Source organism: Myotis daubentonii, chromosome X (assembly GCF_963259705.1).
Source record: "Myotis daubentonii chromosome X, mMyoDau2.1, whole genome shotgun sequence".
NCBI lineage: Eukaryota > Metazoa > Chordata > Mammalia > Chiroptera > Vespertilionidae > Myotis > Myotis daubentonii.
The window spans coordinates 99,428,889-99,453,584 of record NC_081861.1 but is presented as its reverse complement, the minus strand read 5'-3'; the positions used below and the strand labels follow the sequence as shown (position 1 = coordinate 99,453,584).

The 24,696-nt window shown below is 41.4% G+C and overlaps 1 protein-coding gene across 1 annotated transcript in view; it reads right to left on the bottom strand.

Annotated features, from left to right (window-relative positions):
• Positions 1-636: 636 nt before the first annotated feature.
• MTMR8 (myotubularin related protein 8) overlaps positions 637-24,696 on the bottom strand; it is a 41,994-nt gene continuing 17,934 nt past the window's right edge. The window contains 6 exon segments of the mRNA XM_059678682.1: positions 637-663; positions 4,365-4,415; positions 5,897-6,022; positions 17,148-17,230; positions 17,233-17,256; positions 20,226-20,358. Coding sequence (XP_059534665.1) covers positions 637-663; positions 4,365-4,415; positions 5,897-6,022; positions 17,148-17,230; positions 17,233-17,256; positions 20,226-20,358 — 444 coding nt within the window.

Genomic DNA, 24,696 nt, shown 5'->3' with positions numbered 1-24,696 from the left:
TAGTAGATACCTACAGAAGCCTTCTGTTGGGTTATCTATGCAAGGGTTACATGATGATGTTATTGAGTGGCTTATAAACAGCTTTTACGGACTTTGGAAATTCTATAATTACATAGTCAGATCAATGTGCACATTTCATCACAAAGCAAATATTGCCGGGACTGACCAGCAGACCCTGAGAAATGGATGAAAAGATTACTCTCACGCAGTTTCTGTGAAAGAGAAGGCTAAGGGTCTGTTTGGCTTTTGGAAGGAAAACAGACTCGATTGCCTACCTTGTTAGGCTTTTATCATAACAACAGCTTGAACTAAAATTAACCTCTAGATATAATCAGCAGGGTAAGTATCCTTGAGAAAGCACATGCTTCTACAAGGTCGGGTCTTTAAAAACTAAACATAGAGATTCTAGCAGAACACCCAGGGGACTGGACTTGTTTGGAAAAGTCAAGGCAGGGGCTGCTGCCTTTGGCAAGGTCCCCCCAGAGGCCCCTGACCTTTCAGAGAATCCTCCTTACAGACTTTCCAACCAATTCCCATGCTTCCCCACATCTCCCCCACTTTTGTTTTTCTAGCTGTAGAAGACAAAGGGAGGCAGTGAGCTTTCTGCTTTGGAAGGTCGGGGTCTGTGAAGCACGTTCACTGCTGGAGTTCTGATTTTGTACACTATAAGAACAACAAAGAGAATTACAATGACAGAAATGGTAAATCCAATCAGGTACTAATTGATTTTAGGAAACCATGTGGTGGGGTCTAACCACTATAAATGCTCTTTTACCTTATTCCAAGCAGCAGTCTGTTTTTCATGTTTATTGATAGCAAGTAAGGACTCTCTAATTTGCCTTTGCAGCATGTTTACTTCTTCAGTAAGGTTATTATGAAAGACTCCCTATAGATGCTTTTTAACATCAATCCACTGATGGTGACTACTGTTCCATTTTAAAGGAGTGACACATATGTGTTTGTGCTCCTAATCACAATTAAGCACTTGCTTGTATGTTATGGCATCCTGTCTTTCCCCCAGATATTCAATGGCTGCCTCTATTGCCTGTAGTCTAGCTAATATTTCTTTTTACCTATGTGCTGTTGTATTGTGAATTTTTTAGTTACATTATAGGCCAGATAGTCTATAAATGTGGCCATCTGCACAGTGATGCTGGCAGTAGTAAGAATAACAACAGCCAAGGTGATGGCTGCAATGAGTATTCCCCAAAATCTTTTGGGCCGTAATTGACTGAATGCTCTTTCTAAGACTTCAATAGCTGATGAGCCTTGCCATTTCCTGGTGAGATTAACACAGTGGTTCTCAACCTTCTGGCCCTTTAAATACAGTTCCTCATGTTGTGACCCAACCATAAAATTATTTTAATTGCTACTTATAACTGTAATGTTGCTACTGTTATGAATCGTAATGTAAATATCTGATATGCAAGATGGTCTTAGGCAGAGGTCCTCAAACTTTTTAAACAGGTTGGCAGTTCACTGTCCCTCAGACATTCCACACATGTGCACTGCGGGCCCGGGACAAGTCTGCTGGTAAGCAGGACAGGCAGTGGCGGCAAAAACACCCGGCGGGCCCGATAAATGTTTTCGGCAGGCCGCATGTGGCCCACAGGCTGTAGTTTGAGGACCCCTGGTCTTAGGTGACCCCTGTGAAAGGGTCATTTGACCTTCAATGGGGTCTCGACCCACAGGTTGAGAACCGCTGGATTAACAGGTATTAGGATTTCTGCTTGTCTTCTAAGTACCATAATAGTGCTTATGTTCAATGGTGGTAATACAGGATGAAAAATAAGCTCCCTCTCCAACCTGTACTAGAAAAGATAAACTATGGTTTATTAATAGACTAGAAGCCCAATGCACGAACTTGGTGCAAAAGTAGGCCTTCCTTTCCCTGGCTGCCGGCACTGGCTTCCTAGCATCTAGGCCCTGGGCTTCCCTCTGGTCACCAGCAGGCACCCGGGATCCGGGCTTCCAATAAACAAACACAGTGAAGTTGACGGATATAAAATCAATGTACAAAGTCCACTGCTTTCCTATATACTACCAATGAAACTTAGAAAGAAAAATGAAAAATAACAACACAATTTCTTTTGCAGTTGCAAGAAAAAATAAAATACATAGGAATAAAATTAACAAAGGACATGAATGACCTATATACTGAAAATTATAGGTTGCTATGCTCCGCGAAATAAGTCTGTCAGAAAAAGCTAAGAACCATATGATTGCACTGATATGTGGGATACAAAACTAAAACTCATAGACACTGACAATATTATGCTGGTTACCAGAGGGAAGGGGATGGGGGAGTGGTGGGAGCATAAAAGGGTCAAATATTTGGTGATGGAAGATGATATAACTTTGGGTGTGGACACAATGCAATATACAGATCATGTATAATAGAAATGTACACTTAAGACCTGAACCATACTATTAAACAGTGTCACCCCAATAAATTTAATAGAAAATGAAATAAAGTCTCCATACTCAGCTAGAATTGTTCCCCCATAAGTTTTATGTATGTCCTTAACACTTTTTCCCCATCAACCTTACAGCTCTTGCAAAATTTAAGCTATCTTCTCAAAATCCTAATCTATTTCACTCTGGTGTCTATAGTGTCACTGAAAAAAATCAAGGCCACCAAGTAAAAATAGCTAACTTCTGCCTTTGACAGTCACACACTTAATTCCTTCACTGCCTGTCCTTCCATCCAGTCTCCATGGAAGAGGTGATCTTAGTTATAGCTTTAGCTAACCTTTTCATTTGAATTATAGCTTTCACTCCCTCTTGTCTCCTAAGGAATCTTATTCTATCAAACACCCACTGTCTCTTTCAAATCCGCAACCTATATTCTTGAATGTTCTAAAATGCCACCAATTTTAAGAAGCCTTCTGTGCCCCAGAATGGGTTAAGTTATTTTTTTTTATGTTTCCCTTCATCTTAACACTTATCAAACTAAACTGTCATCATTGATTTTCTTCCTATAAAAGAAGAGACAGAGACCATATGTGATTCAACATAGTCTCCTTAAAACCTGGTGTATTGCCTGGCCCAATGTTTGTTGATGAAGGAAAAGTGAATGAATAGAAACAAATGTCTAGGAATGGCAAACAAATGAAATTAAGTGGATATACACCAATGGAAGAAAATAGGTCCTGAATTTTAACTTCTTTAAAGGTAAAGAATTTTATGGGCCTTTAGAACCAGCTCAGTGTCTATAGAACATTGTTAGGTATTTGGTAGATATTTCTTGATTGTTCTGATAACATAGTTAAAGCCTCAGTGAGGCTGTCTACCTTGTAGTAGACACTAGATTAATGTCAGCCCTTGCACCACCCCTTTCTAAAGAACAGAAATCTGCACCTTTCTTTATTTTTATAAAAGGTTAAAGAGTGAATTTTCTTAGATGTTATTCCCTCTGCCTGGATGCCCTCCTCAACCCACTGTTCTGTCTAGCAAATTCCTATTCATCCCCCAAAATTCATCTTCAAATGCTGCCTATTTCTGGATGCCTGTCCTGACTTCTTCAAGCATAATTAAGCAATTTTTCCTCATCATCTTTGATACCTTGTTCATCCCTGAAATATTTAACAATTTGATATAATTATTTATACACTTTAAAGGTAGATATAGTATTCTAGTCACTTTTGTAGCCCTAGTTCCCTAGCACAGTATCTGGAATACTTATTTCCTGATGAAAAGAGATATATGCCATGTTCAACTTACTGTTCCTTTATACACAAGACCTTATAGTGTTTTGATAAACCTAACCTGCCGGAAGCCGGTCCATCCTTGGTGCTTGACACAGTTGCTGCAGGAAAGAAACATCTGCACAGCATATGTTTCAAGGGACCTGGCGTATATAGCATACTGTTCTTAATATGTTTGCTCCCCTTAGCACTGTGTGTTTTAACCAAGGTCACCTCTCCAAGAAAGGTTGTTTCCCCAGGTAGGGATTTTTCCCTGAAGTCAGGGAGGGGATGAAACTCCTTAACTAAGTGCCAGGTGGGTAGTTAATCACTTTAACTACAAACAATCATGCTTAAGCTACATAATCTTTACTCCCTGGAATGGAGATAAGAAACGCCCTAACCTTTGTAATAGAAATTGACAGGATTAAAATCAACTGGTATAAATACGGATGTAACAAGACAATAAGCAGCAGAACCTCTCTGGAGATCCAGACCAGAACTTGGCTGGAGATCCTGGCTAGGCTGCTGATCAACTGAACACTGTCTCCATGTCCTTCCTTCTTCGCCGACTCCGTCTACGCCTTTGGGAACCCCTGGACCTGCTGGGGTTGGACCCCGGCACTAACCCTAATGACCTTTTCTTAGTCTCCTCACTTAAAATTAAGATATTTTTACCTTTGGGAAAAACTTGTGGCCCATGGATATCTATTCCCTTTCAATCAGGATCTTCATTTTTATACCAAAAAAAAAAAAAGTTTGCATTAGGAAAATCATAAAATAAACTAGCCATCCTATATAATAAAGAGGTAATATGCAAATTGACCATCACACCCTCACACAAGATGGCCACCCCATGTGGTCACAAGATGGCCAGCAGGGGAGGGCAGTTGTGGGTGATCAGGACAGCAGGGGAGGGCAGTTAGGGGCAACCAGGCCAGCAGGGGAGGGAGGGCAGTTGGGGGGACCAGGCCTGCAGAGGAGGGCAGTTGGGGACAACCAGGCAGCAGGGGAGGGCTTTTGGGGGGGACCAGGCCAGCAGAGGAGGGCAGTTAGGGGTGACCAGGCCAGCAGGGGAGGGCAGTTGGGGGGGACCAGGCCTGCAGGGGAGCAGTTATGCATCAATCAGGCTGGCAGGGGAGTGGTTAGGGGGTGATCAGGCTGGCAGGCAGAGGCAGTTAGGGGCAAACAGGCAGGCAGGCAAGTGAGTGGTTGGGAGCCAGCAGTCCTGGATTGTGAGAGGGATGTCTGACTGCCAATTGGGTTGTCTGTGGGATCAGGCCTAAACTGGCAGTCAGACATCCCCCGAGGGGTCCCAGATTGGAGAGGGTGCAGGGACACCCTCCCCTCTCCAGTGCATGAATTTTGTGCACCAGGCCTCTAGTACAGATAAATCAAAGCACTTTGCTAAAATGGACTTTATGCAAGTTTAGGTTGAACTGATAATAAATAAAGTTAATTACCCAAATGATAACTAAGTGACTTGTATTTCTTTTAAAGGCCTGTACATTCTTCCTTCAAATTTCAAATGCTCTCAGGAAAAATTATTCTGGATGTGTATCCAGTATCACATTTCTTTTGGCTTTTACATGATGCGTGACAAGCTATTTGAGCCATAGATAAATGCAATCTTGATAAACATGATATTAAATTCAACCTATAAAAAAACAGAACTCCAAAATTAGTACTTGGGATGATATTATATTCAACCTATGAAAACACAGGACTCCAAAGTTAGTACTTGAGTTTGTACCAAGATTTGTTCTTGGTACAAACCTATTTTCAGCCTTTTTTAAAAAAGCATTCTTAAAAACCTATTTTTTAGAAAAATCAATTAAGAAGCCTTAGATTCAGAACCAGAAAACAATCATGAATCTGACATCCAATCAGCTGATATGTGGAAGATGATGAACCCATCTAACAGCCTATTTAACAGTCATCCTCTCAGCTTTGCAAACTTTTTAGTCTTTCCTACCATTTATAGCAGCCTATTACATACAACTGACCTTCTGATAGGTAAACTATGTTGAATATACAACAGAAAGCATATAGACTGCAAATGCCTAATTTAGTAGGAAGAAGCAAAGCTGAAAAAGAGATTTTGTAGATTTGGAACTTCTTGTAGAAAACAAATTGGTTGAAAGTTCTTTCTTATTTATCCATAATCTGTCATTTATGCAAAGTAAAATATCAATTGTTTACTCTCTTACCATGAGACCTTTGAATGTCCTATAAAATGGATATAAGAGGATGCTGGCCACAGAGCAGACTTGTGCTGTGTGGTCCCACCCATCAGAACAGTGGACTAAGACATTGGCCTTTTCTACCTTCACTGCCTATGAAGACAAGAGATAAAAAGTAGCATAGATAACTTTCACATAGCATGCTGGGTTAATAAGTAGGCCAAATAGCATCACTATAGCACAGAAAACCTGGTTTTACTGGGCTACATTAATTTATTCTCATAATATTGGCATCCTCTGTAGGGAATGAAATATATATATAAAGGAGTGCAACAAAAGGAGAACTTACCTAATGGGAAAAGAAAATCAAAACCAACACATGATTTAGGATAAAAAGAAAAATAAGTAAGTTCTAAATGCACCAAACTTTTGAAGAAGAGAAGGATCAACTCTAAGAGAGAGGAGTGGGCAAGAGAAACATTCATGCCCCAAAACATGCATTCTAGAAGAGTTTTGCATTCCAAACCTAGATCTGACAAATAATTAACTCTGAAGTCTTTAGACACTTAGTTTTACTAACATAAATTCTTCCAACTTAAGATGGAGAGGTTTACCTGTTTTAGCACAGTTTCTGTGCAATCAGAATGACGTAAAATCTGGGCAGTTACTCAATCTGGGTAATTTTGGCAATGATAGATAATGAGCATTCACTCATTCATTCTAACACTTAATTATGTATCTCTCTGTGCCACTTCTGTGTTATGTATTAGAGATACAAAGATGAGACTCAGTTCTGCTTTAAGGAGCTCACAAACTAGAGTGGCCAAAGATAGATAAATACAATATAGTGAAAAAATGCTGCTATAGAGAAATGCGTAGTAATTATATCCTTTTGTAGGATTCAGGGAAGCTTGAACCTTAAAGAAAGAGTAGGATTTCCTCAGGTGATAAAAGAGAAGAAATTAATTTACTCACTCATTCACTCCTCCACACATCTAACCAATAATTACTCTGTGACTATACAAGAAACACTATGATGTGCACTGGGGATACAAAGGAGTCAAACACATGGACAACTACAAACCAATGGTAACTAAAACAATAACAGTCCATACCAAGTACAACAGGCACAAAATAACCAAAGAAGAAGAGACAACTAAAGTGGACTTGTCAGATGATAGGCTTTTGTCATATTGAAAAGGACATTCCAGGCAGAGTGCACAACATGACAGCATGTAGAAAGGCAAGGAGGTATGACATTGGTGAGAAATTCTAAGTAACTTGATTGAGGCTAGGTGTAGAGTGAGGAAGTGGGGAGAGACAGGCCTGCACAGGAGGGCAATGGTCAGACTAACAAGTGTGCATTTCATCTGGTGACAACAGGGAACCATTGAATTGTTAAAAAAAAAAAGGAGTTCCATGATAAGATGTGCTCACTGTGGTGGCAGTAAAGAGAATGGATTGGGTGGACATGAGTTTGGATTTAGGAAGACCAGTTAGAGAGCTACTAAAATTGTGAAAAGCAAAAAGGCCTGAAATAAGATAGTAGTATTGGGGCTAAAAAAGGAGAAGGGGGAAGTTAAGGATGATTCTGAAATGTGTGGATAACAGCACCATTAGTCTGAATAGTGAACAGAGAAGGAGAGACAAGTTTTAGTTTGTGTAGAGAGTTAAGATTTCAGTTTGGGCCATGGTGAGTCTCAAGCAGTTAAGGGACATCTAATGGAGAGTTCAGTGGATAATTGGATATGTGGGTCTAAAGTTCAGTAGTGGGCTGGAAACTGGGCCTGAGTGTAGATTTGATCATTATATAATTAGAGATGGTAGTGGAAACTGTGGGTATGGCTGGTGCTGTCTAGGCAGAGACCAAAGTAAGAAAAGGAAAGACCTGAAAAAGCAGTGACCTTTAAAGGGAAAGTAGAGGAAAGGGGGTTATACAGGAGTAAGCCTGTGAAAAATCAGCCTGAAAGATAGAAAGAGAACCATGAAGGAATAGTTTGGTTAAAGTCAGGACTAGGAAAGAAGAACAATGTTGGAGGGAGCACAATACCAGATATCAAGCTATACTACAAAGCCACTGTCCTCAAAACGGCCTGGTACTGGCACAAGAACAGACATATAGACCAGTGGAACAGAACAGAGAACCCAGAAATCAACACAAGCCATTATGCTCAATTAATATTTGACAAAGGAGGCAAGAGCATACAATGGAGTCAACACAGTCTCAATAAATGGTGTTGGGAAAATTGGACAGATACATGCAAAAAAATGAAACTAGACCACCAACTTACACCATACACAAAAATAAACTCAAAATGGATAAAGGACTTAAACATAAAATGGAAACCATAAAAATCTAAGAAAAAAGCCATAGACAGCAAAATATCAGACATTTGTCATAGCAATAACTTTACCAATACAGTTCTTAGGGAAATGGAAACTAAGGATAAAATAAACAAATGGGACTACATCAAAATAAAAAGCTTATGCACAGCAAAAGAAACCATCAACAAAACAACAAGAAAGCCCACTGCATGGGAGAACATATTTGCCAATGATATCTCCCCTAAGGGTTTAATCTCCAAAATTTACAGGGAATTCATACAACTCAACAAAAGGAAAATAAACAATCCAATCAAAAAATGGGCAAAGGACCTGAATAGACACTTGTCAAAAGAGGAGATACAGAAGGCCAAGAGACATATGAAAACATGCTCAAAGTCACTAATCATATGAGAGATAAAATCAAAACAACAATGAGGTACCATCTCACACCTGCCAGAATGACTATCATCAACAAATAAACTATCAACAATTGCTGGAGCGGATGGGGAGAAAAAGGAACCCTCCTTCACTGCTGGTGGGAATGCAGACTGGTGCAGCCACTGTGGAAAACAGTATGGTGTTTCCTCAAAAAATTAAAAATGGAACTGCCATTTGACCCAGTAATACCATTTCTAGGAATATATTCCAAGAAAACACAAACACCAATCAGAAAGGATATATGCACCCCTATGTTCATAGCAGCACAACTTACAATAGCTAAGATTTGGAAACAGCCTAAATGCCCATCAGCAGGTGAGTGGATTAGAAAACTGTGGTACATCTACACAATGGAATACTACACTGCTGTAAAAAAAGAAGAAATTTTTACCATTTGCAACAGCATAGATGGAACTGGAGAGCACTCTGCTAAGCAAAATAAGCCAGTCAGTGAAAGATAAATATCATATGATCTCACTCATTTGTGGACTATAAAGAACATTATAAACTGATGAACAAAAATAAATGCAGAGGCAAAGAAGCATCAAACAGACTGTCAAACTACAGTGGGAAGGCTAGGGAGGGTTGGGGGGTGATTAAGAGATCAACCAAAGGACTTTTATGCATGCATGTAAGCATAACCAATAGACACAAGACCCTGGGAGGGGGTGAGGGCATGTACTAGGGGGCAGTGGAGGCCGGGGGTAGGTCAATGGGGGCAAAAGGAGACATATGTATTACTATTTGTAATACTTTAAACAATAAAATAAAAAAGTAAAATCAGGACTGGAAAAGTGGTTCAAAGAGAAAGGGGCTCATACTGTCAAATGCAGCAAAGAGGTCAAAATAAGAACAAATATTAAGGAATGACCCTTAGATTTGACAGGTCGGGGTCATTAGTGACCCCAGCAAGAGTAGTAGTAATGGTATGAAAATAGGATCACAGTGAACTGAAGACTGAAGGGAGATCAGGAAATGCTAATAAGGAAGATCAACTACTTTCAAGAAAGTTTTAACCAAGAGGAAAGAGGACAAGAGGACAATAGCTAGAAGAGGATAAGAAAATGTAGAAGAAAGATTCCTTGAAGAAGGAGGGGATGGGATTTAGAAAACAGGTAAAGAGATAAATCTTACACAGAAGATATACCATTTCCTATGAGAGAGCAAGGAAGGAGACACAAAAAGAGTTGGTAAGTATAATAGTAGAAGATGAGAACTATCCTTCATTTTTTTTTCATGAAGAGACATGCTTACATGTTGCTTATGGAGAGGGGAGTAAGAGTGGAGTAGCCAGCATGAAAGGTAAAAATTAGGAATACCTGCTTGGTGGACAGCACTCAAACAGAGACACATAAAATGATTGCTAAATGGCTTTAAGACTACATAACTACAGCTAATATTATGGAGCATAAACCTGTGATAGTACCAATCAACATAGTTATGGGATCTATTTCTTTGTAGCAATGTTTAGTCATTAGGGTGTAAGCATCATCTATAATACTGGCAAACATGTAAAAAGATTGATGAGTCCAGCCAGTATTGTTCAGTGGTTGAGCATAGACCAGGAGGTCACAGTTAGATTTGTCATCAGGGCACATGCCTGGGTTGCGGGCTCAATCCCACAGTAGGGGGGCATGCAGGAGGCAGCCAATTAATAATTTTCTCTCATCATTGAAATTTCTATCTCTCTCCCTTTCCCTTCCTCTCTGAAATCAATAAAAAATATACATATTTTTAAATTAAATAAATACATAAATTGATGATAATCATTACTGGCAATGTGGAGAAATAGGTATTGTTGGTAGGAATGGAAACTGATGTGACCTATTTGGAAGGCAATTTGGCCATGTCTAGTTAAAGTTCGAAGTATTCATACTCTTTGACTCCGAAAATCCACTTCTAAGAATGTTTACGCATATATGTTCAAGGGAATTTTGTGCAAAAATGTCTGCATTTGTTAAAGAACTGGGAATAGCTGAATTGCCCATTATCAGGGAACTATGGCAAATTCACATAATGAAAGATGGTATAGTCTTTGAAAAGAATGTACTGACTAAACTGACCTGGAAAATGTCATTATACCTTAAGTATAAAATATCATATGCAGAACAATATGCACAGCATAATCCCATTTTTACAAAGTAGTAATAATAGTATGTAAGTCTGTATGTGTAAAAGCTCTAGAGCTGCACTGCCCAATATGGTAGTCACTAGACACAAGTGACTATTTAAATTAAAATTCACCAATATTAAATAAAATTTATAATTCAGTTTCTCAGTTTCACTAGCCAAATTTCCAGTATAAAATTTCCACATGTGGCCCTGCTGGCATGGCTCAGTGGTTGAGCATCAAGCTATGAACCAGGAGGTCACGGTTTGATTCCCGATCAGGGCACATGCCCGGGTGGTGGGCTTGATCCCCAGTGTGGGGCTTGCAGGAGGCAACCAATCAATGATTCTCTCTCATCATTGATGTTTCTATCTCTTTCCCTCTCCCTTTCTCTTTGAAATCAATAAGAATACCCTATATAATAAAGAGGGAATATGCTAATTGACCATCACACCCTCACAAGATGGCAGTGTCCACAGCCACAAGATGGCAGTGCCCACAGCCACAAGATGGCGATGCCCAGTCCCCTCAGCCCCACCGGGGGCCTTGGGTCCTCCTGCACCCCCTACTGACTGAGGCTCAGGCAAGCAGGGCTGGCCAAGGCGCAGTGAAGCCTCAGATGACAGCTACCAAACCGCCTGGGGTTGGCCTGAGGTGCAGGCAAGCCTTGGATGGAGGCTGCCTAGCCTCCCATGGCGGCCTGAGATGCAGGTAACCAGGGCCGGCTGAGGATTGTGCTGTCAGCAGTGGCAGCAGCAGAGGTGTGATGGGGGCACCGCCTTCCCCTGATCACTGGGTTGCCTCCTGCCCCTAAGGACTCCCAGACTGTGAGAGGGGGCAGGTGGGCTGAGGGACCCTCCACTCCAGTGCATGAATTTTCATGCACCAGGCCTCTAGTCAATATATATAAAAGCCTAAGCGACCAGCTGACCCACTGACCGTTCAACCAGCCTACCGGTAGCTATGACATGCACTGACCATTGGGGGCATACGCTCAACATAGGAGCTGCCAAGCTGCAGTGACATGGCAGCTGTGGTTCTCCGGTTCTCTGGTGATGCACCTGGAACTAGAGAAGAAGGAGCCTGACTCCAGTGTACGTCACCTGAGAACTGCCCTCTCACAATTCGGAACCCCTCAGAGGATGTCAGAGAACTGATTTCAGCCCGATCCCCACAGGTCAGGCCGAGGGACCCCACTGCGTGCATTGGTCCTCTAGCCCATTGGCTCCCCACTTCAGGTCTGGCTCCCCACCAGGCCTCTAGCCCATTGTAGAGGTTGTGGGTTTGGCCCTCACAGAAACTTTTTGTCTCCACTAGCTAAATGATGAGATGTGCAGAACCTACTGGCTGTGGCCTGACATCTGGCACCCACACCGGCCCATATGCTTAATATTTCTAGTGGAGGCAGCGAATTTTCCTGCTACCACTCTTGGATGGGAAACCTGCCCTGCCGCTGCTTCCCTCCTTGTGGGAAGACAGTAGCCCTAGTGGGCAACCTCCAGGGAGATAGGGAGGCGAAAGAGCAGCTCAGGTGGGAAGAAGGAGGTTCCCACTGCCAAAGGACTCTGCCTGGGAGAAAGGACCTAGGTGGGAGCCTGACATTGAGCAGGATCCTGCCCTAGGCCAATTAGATTCCAGGCTAAGTAAATCCTGCTTGCTAAATAATTGCATTTTGCAGCGAAATGCTCACAAGTTGTCAATTACTGCTAAACTTAGGGTAAAGTGAGATGAAAGAAACGAGACAGATACAGAGAGCAAGTGACATAATATTGGGAGAAGAGAGGAGGGAGCCGAATTCCAGGGTGCGTCACCCGAGAACTGCCCTCTCACAATCCGGGATCCCTTGGGAGATGTTGAAGAGCTGGTTTCAGCCCAATCCCTGCAGGCCAAGCTGAGGGACCCCACCAGTGCACAAATCCATGCACCAGGCCTATCTATCTATCTTATATATATAAATATATATAAATATATATAAATATATATAAATATATATAAATCTATATAAATCTATATAAATATATATAAATATATATAAATATATAAATATATATAAATATATATATAAATCTACACTAATAAAAGAGAAAAATGGTAATTGGCGTACGACAATAGCCTTTTCATTGGCTAATCAGGGCTATATGCAAGTTAACTGCCAACTAAGATTGGCAGTTAACTGCCAACAAGATGGCGGTTAATTTGCATATGTAGGCACAATCCAGGGAGGCGAAAAGGAAAGCAGGAAGAAGCCCCCTGCCACTGAGAGTGATCGGAAACCCAGGGGGGAGCTAAGAGCTGGGGGGCAGGACAAAGGCGGCCCTGGGGCCGCCTTTGCCCTGCCCCCCAGCCATGATCGGAGAATCAGGCGCCTTTGCCGCCCTGGCCAGTGATAGCAGGAAATAAGGGTGGAGCCAGCGATGGGAGCTGGACACTGTCGAAGCTGGCAGTCCCGGGAGCTAGGGGTCCCTTGCCTGGGCCTAAAGCGGAGCCCACGATCGCGGGGCCGCTGCAGCTGCGGGTCCCCGCTGCCCGAGCCGGACGCCTCAGCCAGAGGCATTAGGCCTGGGCAGGGGCGGAGCCTGCAACCACGGGGAGCTGGGGGTCCCCTGCCCAGGCCTGACACCTCTGCCGGAGGCCTCAGGCCTGGTCAAGGAGCCGATCCGGTGATTGGTGATCGGAGGGTGATGAGGGTCAACTCCTCTGGCCGAGGCATCAGGCCTGGGCGGGGGGCTGAGCCGGGGATTGGGGGGATATGATGGTCCCCTTGCCCAGGCCTGAAGCCTGGGTCAGAGGCATCAGGCTTGGGCGGGGGGTGGAGCAAGCGATCAGAGGGAGATGGGAGTCCCCTGCCCAGGCATGATTCCTGGGCCAGAGGCCTCAGGCCTGGGCGGGGGCCAGAGCCAGTGATCGGGGGGAGATGGGGGTCCCTTGTCCAAGCCTGACACCTCTGGCGGAGGCGTCAGGCCTGGGCAAGGGGCCAATCAGGTGATCAGAGGGTGATGGTGGTCTACGCCTCTGGCCGAGGCATCAGGCCTGGGCAAGGGGCAGAGCCAGCAATAGGAGGGGTCTGGGGGTCCCCTGCCCAGGCCTGATGCCTGGGCCAGAGGCATCAGGCCTGGGCTGGGGGCAGAACCAGTGATGGGGGGAAATGAGGGTCCCCTGCCCAGGCCTGACACCTCTGTCAGAGGCGTCAGGCCTGGGCAAGGGGCCGATCCTGCGATTGGAGGGTGATGGAGGTCAACGCCTGAGGGCTCCCAGGATGTGTGAGAGGGGGCAGGCTGGGCTGAGGGACACTCCCCCCCTACACACCCAGTGCACGAATTTTGTGCACCGGGCCCCTAGTATATATATAAATATATATAAATATAAATATATATATAAATATATAAATATATAAATATATAAATATATAAATATATATAAATATATATACATATATAAATATATATAAATATATCTAAATATATCTAAATATATCTAAATATATATATAAGTATATATATAGATATATATATATAAATATTTATAAATATATATAAATATATATAAATATATATAAATGTATATATATACTAGAGGCCTGATGCACGAAATTCGTGCAAGAGTAGGCCTTCCTCTCCCCGGCTACCTGCACTGGCTTTCCTCTGGCACCCAGGACCTGGGCTTCCCTTGCAGAAGGTTGTCCGGAAGGACATCCAGTCTAATTAGCATATTACGCTTTTATTTTATATGGGTCAACTGGACAGGAGGTTGGGTGAGCAGCATGGGGGGCAGGGCGGCAGGGGCCTCCCTGATGCCTGCGCTGGAGAAGGGCCTCATCAGCAGTAGCTGTGGCTGCTTCAAGAGCGGGAGAGGGAGGCAGGGCTGGACTGGCAGCAGCCGTGGCTGCTGGGGAGCGAGGCAGGGCCAGACCAGCAAGCTACTGGGTCCAGGGAGTGAGGCAGGGCCGGACCAACAGGCTGCAGCGCCCGGGGAGCAAGGCAGGGCTGGACCAGCAGGCTGCAGGGTCCAGGGGTCCAGGGGTCCAGGGGTCCAGGGATCCAGGGGTCCAGGGATCCAGGGGTCCAGGGGTCCAGGGAGTGAGGCAGGGCCGGACCAGCAGGCTGAGAGGCCAGGGATCGAGGCAGAGCCAGATCAGCAGTGGTTGCAGGGGCTGCTGCACTGTGGGCCCAGGTCAGGGCTCATGGAGGAGGCAACCAATTGATGTGTCCCTCTCACATTGATGTTTTTGTCTTTCCCTCTCTCTTCCATGCTTTCTAAAAATCAATGGGAAAATATCCCTAGGTGACTCGAGGGTGGGTGGCACCGCGTGATTTCCAATTGCGCACTGGGCTCCTATATATTAGGATATGAATATATATATATATATATATATATATACATATATATATACACACATATATATATGTGTATATATATATATTTGCAGAAAGTTCAAATAGTGCTGATCTAGAGGCTTACACATTAAACTATTATAATAATTATGTGTATGTTGTAGAGCAAACTACAGGAATCATTCACATTTGATGTTATATATTTCTGAAATGATTGCTTCTTTGATAATTTACATGTACAACTTTTGTAATGAGAAAAAAAATAAAAATAATAAAAGAGAAAGAGAGGGGCACTCTATGTTTTTGGGAACAATAAGAAGTTCACTATTGCCAGGGTCTTTGGGGAACCTTTGGAGCATTTGAGCTTAAAGTGACATTATCAAATGTGCTTTTAGAAGTAATTTGGTAGCCAAGTTGGGGAGTAACTAAGAAAAATGCAAACAAGTAAACAAATTAGTCATGGGGATATAAAATACAACATAGGAAATATAGTCAATAATAGTATAATGACTATGTATGGTGACAGTTAGGTACTGGAAATATGAAGGGGAACACTTTATAAAGTGAATAATTGTCTAATCACTATGCTGTACACCTGAAACTAATACAAGATATTTAATGTAAACTTTAAAACTTAAATATTTTAAAAATAATTTTAAAAATATAAAATAAATGTGGCAAATAATACAAAAGTAAACAAGTTAAGTAGTTATTATAGTAGTTTAAGCAAGGAATGATAAATGTCTTAACTAGAGAAGTAGCAGTTGAGGCTGGGAAGAATGAATAGATTTGAGAAACACTTCTGAGGTAGAACTGATAGGAGTAGGCAATTGCCAGGTGGAGGGGAAGAGAGAGAATTCAAGGCTGAGTTTTCAAGCTTGGAATAAGGGGCAGGTGGTGCTGGAGATGGGGAGCACAATATAATTGTGCAATCTGAAGCATATCTTTTTCAACCACACATTCTAATTCAACCAATATTTATCAGGTTGTACTGTCTATCAAATTGATCCCTCTTCTCCATCCTCACTCTCTTTGGCATAATCAAGTTAGTTTCAGAAAGGGAATGCAGATGTACAGGTATAGGGCATGTGAAAAAGGATCAGTATGAAGAATGGTTAGAACTGGGCTTAAAACAACCAAGAGGTCACATAGTAAACATTAATAACATAATATAATAAAAAGTATACACAATAAGACTAGGACAGTGAAAAGCATTAGGGTTGGATATTTAAGGCTGTTAATTACATATACTCTTCAAACATTTTAAGCCAGAGACTATATATCTCATTACTTTTAACTGAGAAAATGACATTAGAGGGGTGAAAAGCCATTCTCTCCTTTACTTTACTTCTACAAATAACAGGGTAGGGTGAAGAGGGAGAGTTCTCATGTAGGAATACATATAAACAAAACCTCAAAATGAGAAAATGTACACTCCCAATTTCTTCTTCTTCTTTTTACATCATTGTAAATGATACAGAGGCCAGGGTTCTGGAGTTCAGAAAATAAGTAAGTCAGCATGAATGAGTAATGAAGCCTGCCTGGACTGCATTCAGAGGCAGACTCTAAAAGGAAGTAAAAAAGGGTCTGCTTCATACTCAGAGCTCTGAATACATTCTGCATTTATTTTACACTCACTCTTATTTCCACTTGTTACCTTAGAATCAATACAAAAATACAACAGAGTATTTGAGCAGGAAAGACCATTAGAGATCATTTAAGAGTTTTTAACATGAGGTAAAAGGCTCTGTGAAATCATTGACATTAAGACTATTTTCTGCATGTATGGCCATATGTACTTTTTTTTCAGGAGGAGAAAGTCAATACTATTCCCAAAGAGTTCTGTGGATCTTACAAAAATTATAACTTTAGATTCTAGTCCAACCACCTTGTTTTACAGATGAAGAAACTGTGGCCTGGAAAAGATTTGCCCAGGGCTCACAATGAATTAGTAGCAGAGGTGAATCTAGAAACTAAGTTTCTTTTCAGTATTCTTTCCACCATGATACAATGGCTACCCTAAGAGATCCCATAGTTAAAGTCAGTACAAGTTCTTAAAAGTCCTGATTCTTACCTTTGCAGTGAAAATTCCAGCATCCATAATAGTTTTAATGTGTCTCAACCACCTGGAGCTCTCCAGGCCACTAAGAAACTCCTCATTGTTGGAGTTTTCAATTCACAAACTAAGGTAGACAGGGAAATGTCAGGGGCAGAAATAGAATATTGGGGACTAGCTACAATTATAGGAAATACTAATCATGCTCTGTTAACCATGATGGTTCTGTTCTGATTAGAAAGCACATTTTCACTTGGCTGGGAGTTGTACGCCCTGGGACGTGGGAGCTAATATGAGAATGCAGTCCACCTTCCTGTCCTGAGAACTGCCTATCATTATGCAAAGATTTACAACCTTATTGCTGAGACAATCTAGTCCTGGAGGCACCTGCTCTTTACAACCCTAGCCCCTGTAATCTGTTCCTGGAACACCTGGGGGCGCCCGCCCTCTGTGACTCCCTATCTCCAGCCCACATGACTTGTAACCTGTAATGAATATTCCATGCCCACTTTCCCATACCTATAATTTCTACTTTCCCACATAATCTTTGTTCTTCTACCCGATATAAACAGCTGGTTTATGGTGGGATGGAGAGCAGATTTTTGTGAATTACCTGCTGCTATCCCATAATGCCAGCATTATTGGAATAAACGCTCATATACGATTCAACTCTGTCTCTGCTTAATTGGCTGAAGTAGTGACAGGCAGCCTGAATTCCTTGGTTGTCCTGTTACAGAAGCAGAAATTGAAATTCACAATAACCTTTATTTATTCACCAAGAAAGGTGAAAAAGTGGATCTTAATTTTGTAAATGAGGAAACTGAGGCACAGAAAGGTGAAATGATTAGTTAGAAACCACACAGTGAATCAGGGACAGGATTAGGGCTAGAGTCTACCATAGCTTCCAGATCCAGTCCCTTCTTTCTTGAGTTATACAATCTACCCTCAAGCCAACAAAAATCTCTAAGAGAAGAGCCAGAAGAATGAGTCAGTATCCAGAGGAAAACACTCACATCTCCTCTTATTCAAAAACACATTTATTCCTATGCCCTCACCCTGGCTCTCAGTCATCTGTTTTTTACTGTGCATGTGGCAGCATAAGAATTTCCCCTCCTGCCTCTCTGCTAATTTAGTACTTGCCTTGCAGCATCCCTGGGGAGATTTTCCTGTCCATTGTGAGAATTAGGTCTCCTAGTGGCAGTCCCCTGGAATGAGTTTGTTTACTCTATAGTTTCCCAGCAAACTAGATGGAATGATGCCCTGCTAACTGCTTCAGCTTCCTAGTTTATTAAGCTTAATAGAGGCCCAGTGCACGAAATTCATGCACAGGTGCGGTCCCTAGGCCTGTGCAGCGATCGAAGCGTGAGCGTCTGGCGTGGAAGAGCAGGTCCCAGATGACCTCTGGGCCCTGGGCAGCACCTGGACCCCCAGGCCCTCACACGCTCCCCTCTGCCTGAGTCACAGAACCTGAGTCCCCACATGGAAATGTGGTGAGCATAGCCAGACACCGTGGGCCAGGGTGCAGCATGGGCCTCTGGGCCACCCAACAGCTCCACATGGAAGCCAGGCAGGCCCTGCGCAAACCCACGGGGTGCTCAACCGGCCACTGTGATCCCAGTGGCTGCAGCCTGGCTCACCCAGAAGGTGCAGGGGTGGGCTTCTCCCGGGTGCCTGGCACCTGAGTGGGGGGTGGGGGGGAAGGGCCCTTCCCCAATGCATGAGCCCTGGTGTCCTGGGGGAGGGTAGCAGGGGGAGTGAGCACAAGCTTGGCAGACACCCTGCATTCTCACTGCACCTCTGTCCCCATCACCCCCGTCCCCAGGTAGCCAGTGAGAGGTAGCAGCCGATTGCTGAAACCCGCCATGCTCCACGCCGCCTTCTGGTGGTCAGTGCATATCATAGCAAGTGGTCAAACTCCCAGTCTCCAGGTCGAACTCCCTGCCTGAGGGGACAATTTGCATATTAGGCTTTTATTATATAAGATTATTTAGTTCCCTTTTGTGCTTTACCTTATATTAATTAATAACTAGCTTTCTTATATTAAAAACTAGCTACCTACACTTACACACTCACTCATCCTAACTCTGCAGCCCCCTAACATCTGTCTGTTCTCCCACACCCTCACCTACTCCTTGCATCCTTGTGCAATCTCAACACATTGGGGAGGGAAAAGGTTAATTTTCATGAACTTTGCACTGGTTATCCAGCAGAGGGCAATCTTTTGCTTCAAAAAAATCAGTAAGAAGTCCTGTTCTCTGCTACACATATTCTGGGACAAAGAGAAAAAAAGAAAAGATTTAAGGAAGAGGAACACTAATATCCTAAATAGGATGCAGACTGCTGAAACAGGATCTGATAAGGGTCATGTAAGGGAGAGGTCTTGGCCTATAACATAAGTATAAAATTGACAAAAAGAGAGGAAGAACAGAGAGTTCACTAAAGAAGGCAGATTTTCACCATCTCTTCCTGAGTTGACATAACACATCATGGAATCCTGGGTAGTGGCTTTGAGAGAAATGTGTGAGACTCAAGAGTCCTGTAAGGCCCCAATCTCGCCTTGCCTCTACTTTGACCCAAATTATTTTTCAGTGATGACAGATGACCCAAATTGTATGACATTAGCTTCATTCTGTTGAAGTCTAAATTAACCCTTTTCATCAGCACAGTGATGAAATCCGAATGACTCCTTACAGTAGGTTAAATGAGGTGATTTCTCACCCCGAGAATGATGCAATGAATCTCCAATTCATTTAAATTTATGTTGACTTACACTCCTAAACACCAGCCTCTATAATTCTATAGAGATGAATTATTTACACAGCAACTAAACCCAGATGGACTCCACCAATTTATGAAACTGAACATCTTAGCTCCTCTGCCAGATATGTAAGTTGGATTCATACTATAGTCAAAAACCTTATCACCTATTGAACCTGCTCATCTGGTTGCTTTTATGGTCTACACCAAATCAGGCATATAAATATATATATATATATATATATATATATATATATATATATATATATATATATATATATATATATATATAAATGCAAAGCTCAGGCCTCTGGCCTATTCAAGGTGAAATCCTCCTACCTTCTAAGAGTTTCTGCAGGCTGCTCCACATCACATGGATGTTCTCAGTGACCATGAACCTGAAGCGAATGTTGGCATAGTTGTTTTCATTTTCATACCCCTTCCCAGTTGCTCTGTTGGCCAAGGCATTCAACTGTAATAGTTGAGTAATAATAGAGCAGATTGGACAGATGATAAAGTAACAGGATTCATCAATCTCAATACCTTATTCTAAACAGTTTTAAATCTTACCCATTTAAAAAGATGTTAAATCAGACAAGGCACATTCTGGGATTGAGAGAATTTCACTGGTTTTTAGGTAAGGTTACATTGAGTAACAGAGGAGTATAGAGGGAGATTTAGTGTTTTGTGTTATTACTAAAACCCTGCTTAAGAGGTTGAAGGTTATTGAAGCTATGAGGATATCTGTTCTGAATAAATGAAATTATTTTGAGCTTCCTATCACAAACAAATGTTTTCTCAGCTGAAGGGGCTTTATACTGGGAAACATGTGAAAGTTAAAAAATCTTTACATCTGAGAAGTTCTAGGAAGAAGTCTAAGAACTTCAGGGACAATGAATTTCAAATAGCTATTCTAGAAAAATGTCTAAAACATGCATGAGATAAATAACTCATTCACTGATAAAATTGACCCGTGTTAACACTATGTTCAGCTTGTGGTAATCAGAATATTTATTTCTAGGTCATAAGAAGAATGTTGGGCAGGGTAGGGAGTAAATGAGATGTAATCGGGAGACATTAAAACAATAACTAGAAAAAAAAGCCAAAATATTCCATGATGATAACCATCTTACTAATCAAATAGTTTTCTTTGTCTGGGCCTGTTTTCTCATCTCCCAGTATTTTCCATTTCAAAAGACAAGAGGAGCATGTATGTGGACAGCATGTAGTTTCTGTATTAATAGAAAAGAATGCCATTAAAACCTCGAAAGCACAAATAGTTCATATTAACACATTAAGGGAAAATAGTCTGGGTCAACATATTCTGTTTACAATGCAAGATACTTTTAAACAGAGGTGGGGAACCTTTTTCTGCCAAGGGCCATTTGGATATTTATAACATCATTCACTTAATATACATTTATGTTGCTATGAAAAAAAGCTCCTACATTTATTGAATTTTGAGTCCTGCCTGCAGTTGCCTTGGCGGGGCCAGATGTTCCCCACCCTTGTTTTAAAGGGAGAAGCATGAAGGTAATTTTGATTTCTTATCACACAGACAATGCCACTGATATTTCATTACATTAATAACAATGTCAAAGGGACATCTGTGGAGGTACAAGCAACAGCCATCTTGTAGCAAGTAAATTTGCTATGACTGATAAATGTTTCAGCAAACAAAACAATAATTATAGTAGTCCCTATCCAAGTCTGGGCAGCAGTAGAAAGACCAGCTACTGCAGATAGTTAGCTACATGGAATCACTATAAAATCTTTGAGAATATGTCTGGCAGAGTTAAGGTAGAGCTACATATTAGCAGCCTAATGTTCAAGTAAGGAAGAAATATAACATTTACTGACCTCCTAGTATGTACCAGACACTGTGCTAGATCCTTTACCTATATTATTTCATGTAATCCTCACTTAAACCCCTCAAGATAGGTACTATTATTATTCCCATAAGAAAATAATCTCAGAGAGGTAAACCAATTTCAACCAAAATCATACGGAAAAGGACTGAAGACAAGATCTGATTCCAGGTTTATCTAACTCTTAAAAATGTATTTTTGTACAACTACATTACAGTTTCTACTAAAAGTATAGATCTAGCCATCCAGAAGACAGAGGCTGCTAGATAGTTATTGCTAAGCCTTCTAAGAGAGAAAAAAGGTACCTGTTAAAAGGGCTTTTTGGTCTTGGGTTTGGAAAAAAGGCACCGATCCTTTAGTTTTTCAAAAGCTTGGTATGTTTTCAATTACCATTTTAAGATATTTAATCTGATGAAAAATAGAGATTTGATTAAACTCTTTCCAATGTGGAATGGCACATGCAGTTACAGTTGAAGCAAGACAGCAAACTTCAGAGAAACTCAAAGACAGTGCCTGAGCAGAAGGGGAAATTAGTTTCTCTCTTGAACCCAGACAGTCTTAGAGCTCTGGAGAATGGCCAGTGAAAGATCCCCAAAATGCAGGAAGCTGTCTAAGGCCACTATCTGATTTCATGCACAGCCAATTGCTCAACTGTGATGCCACAACCTTCTGGCTTAGGCTTAGATCTAAATCACTGATTTAGCCATCACTAGTTAGTAATGGAACCTCCTAGTTTGCTACACTCCACACATCAAAATACAAGCAAAATTATTTCTGGTGTTGTAATGAAACCTCCTCGTTAGCCATACTCCACACATCAAATTACAAGCAAAATTATTTCTATCTGGGGCTGTTTGTATTAAAAACAAACATATTTTAAGAAAAGTGAATCTGTTTTTTATTTGCCTTATTGGGCACAATTAACTCTTTGACAATCCCTTACAGAGCTATACAAAATGTAGAAGGTCAAAGAATTAATACAAAGAGTTTAGGGCAGGGGTCCTCAAACTACGGCTCGCGGGCCACATGCAAATACAAATATTGTATTTGTTCCCGTTTTGTTTTTTTACTTCAAAATAAGATATGTGCAGTGTGCATAGGAATTTGTTCATAGGTGTTTTTTTTTAAATTATAGTCCGGCCCTCCAACAGTCTGAGGGACAGTGAACTGGCCCCCTGTTTAAAAAGTTTGAGGACCCCCTGGTTAGGGTGATACTTAGGTTGCTCTGAGGATCCTCCTTTCTGTGACATTCACATGTGAAAGAGACAGAGCCTGAGAAAATACATTATAACAAATAATGCAGTACCTGGCTCTTGGAAAGATGAAATAATTTCACTAGGCCTGTGTCCACTGCCAAAATCCATGGTAAATTATGTTCCTGTTTTTCTCCCCTCTGAGGTCAAGTTTTAAACTTGACTTCATTGAGTTGGGAAAAATCTAATCAGTTAATAGTGCTAAAAAATCACTGCTACATAAACTAAAGAATTTTTGTTAGTCATATAACAGTCACATTTGTGAACCCAACTCCTTCAGGAGACATCAAAATATTATTAACCCACTGTGGTTTAAGACATTACTTACAAAAAAAGATATGTAGGTATTAATGTTTCCAGTGTTAGGTTTAAATGCTTTATCTGATAGTAAATTTATACCACAGAAGAAAAAAAACTGAAAATTCTGATTGATGAACATATTTAGTAAAAAAGATGAGGGAACAACAAAGAGTCTTTAGGCATTCAATACAGAATTCAGATGTCACAATTTCAGGAAGCGGCAAAGCCAGGTTGTTCAAAGTACCTTCAAAAAATTCAAGAATATATCACAGTCTTGCTTGACAGTGAATGGCATGATACAATAACAGGAGCTCCAAATGGCTTGCTCAAATGATTTTACACAATGTCTGACACAATAAGCCCATATACACAAACCTAATTTGCCTGCATTTTGGGAATCTTTCACTGGTAGATTAGATTGAATGTTCTCCATAACTAATTAAAATCAATGTCCTCAGAATGCAGAACTGAAAGAGACAAAGTCTACACTCATCCTCTTACCTCGACTTAAACTTTGGAGAAGTGGGTCATACAAAGAAATGGAGCTTCTCTTTCAACTCGGAAGTGCCAACACAGATATTTCAGAGCTCATTTGGGGGAATTAGACACATATTAGAATTGGAAAGAATTCACTTTATCCCTACCCATTCCTGTCAAGTATGATCCTAACAAGCCATTTCACAAATGGCACTGCTAAATGACACCTCATCAATCTTCCTATCTAGCAGATATTCAAAACTGTGCTATCAGAAAAGCATTACAATTACTATATTTTTATGATAACAAAAAGCTGTAAATAAAGACTCAATAATTCAGAGATACCACTTAAGCACCAATAAATCCCTGTGCAGAAAAGTTATCATAGCAAGCCTGACTGCTTGGATGGGTTCCCTCCATCCGTTAACTGATAAGAGTGACTACTTGTGCCTAAACTGTTTGAATAAACAATGTAGTTTATACCAAGCACTTTTTTCCTGCTGGGCATCTAAAACTTTGGTATACTAGTACACTAGGCAAAGAGTGCTTACATGACCAGCTGCCAATAAAAATCCTGGGCACTGATTCTCCAATGAGCTTCCCTAAAGATATTCTCTACACGTTGTCACAATTTGTTGTTAAAGGAATTAAGCATGTCCTATGTGACTTCACTGGGAGAGAACTCTGAAGCTTGTGCCTGGTTTTCTCTGGAATTTACCCCTTTTCCTTTGCTAATTTTGATTTATATCTTATCATTTTAATAAATCACAGCCACAAGTACAACTATATGCTGAGTCCTGTGAGTCCTCCTAGTGAATCCCTAAACCTGAGGGATCGTCTTGGAAACCACCAATACATTCCCAGACCTCTTTCTTAAGATCCAGACTTAAATACTTGATATCTTTTGAATCA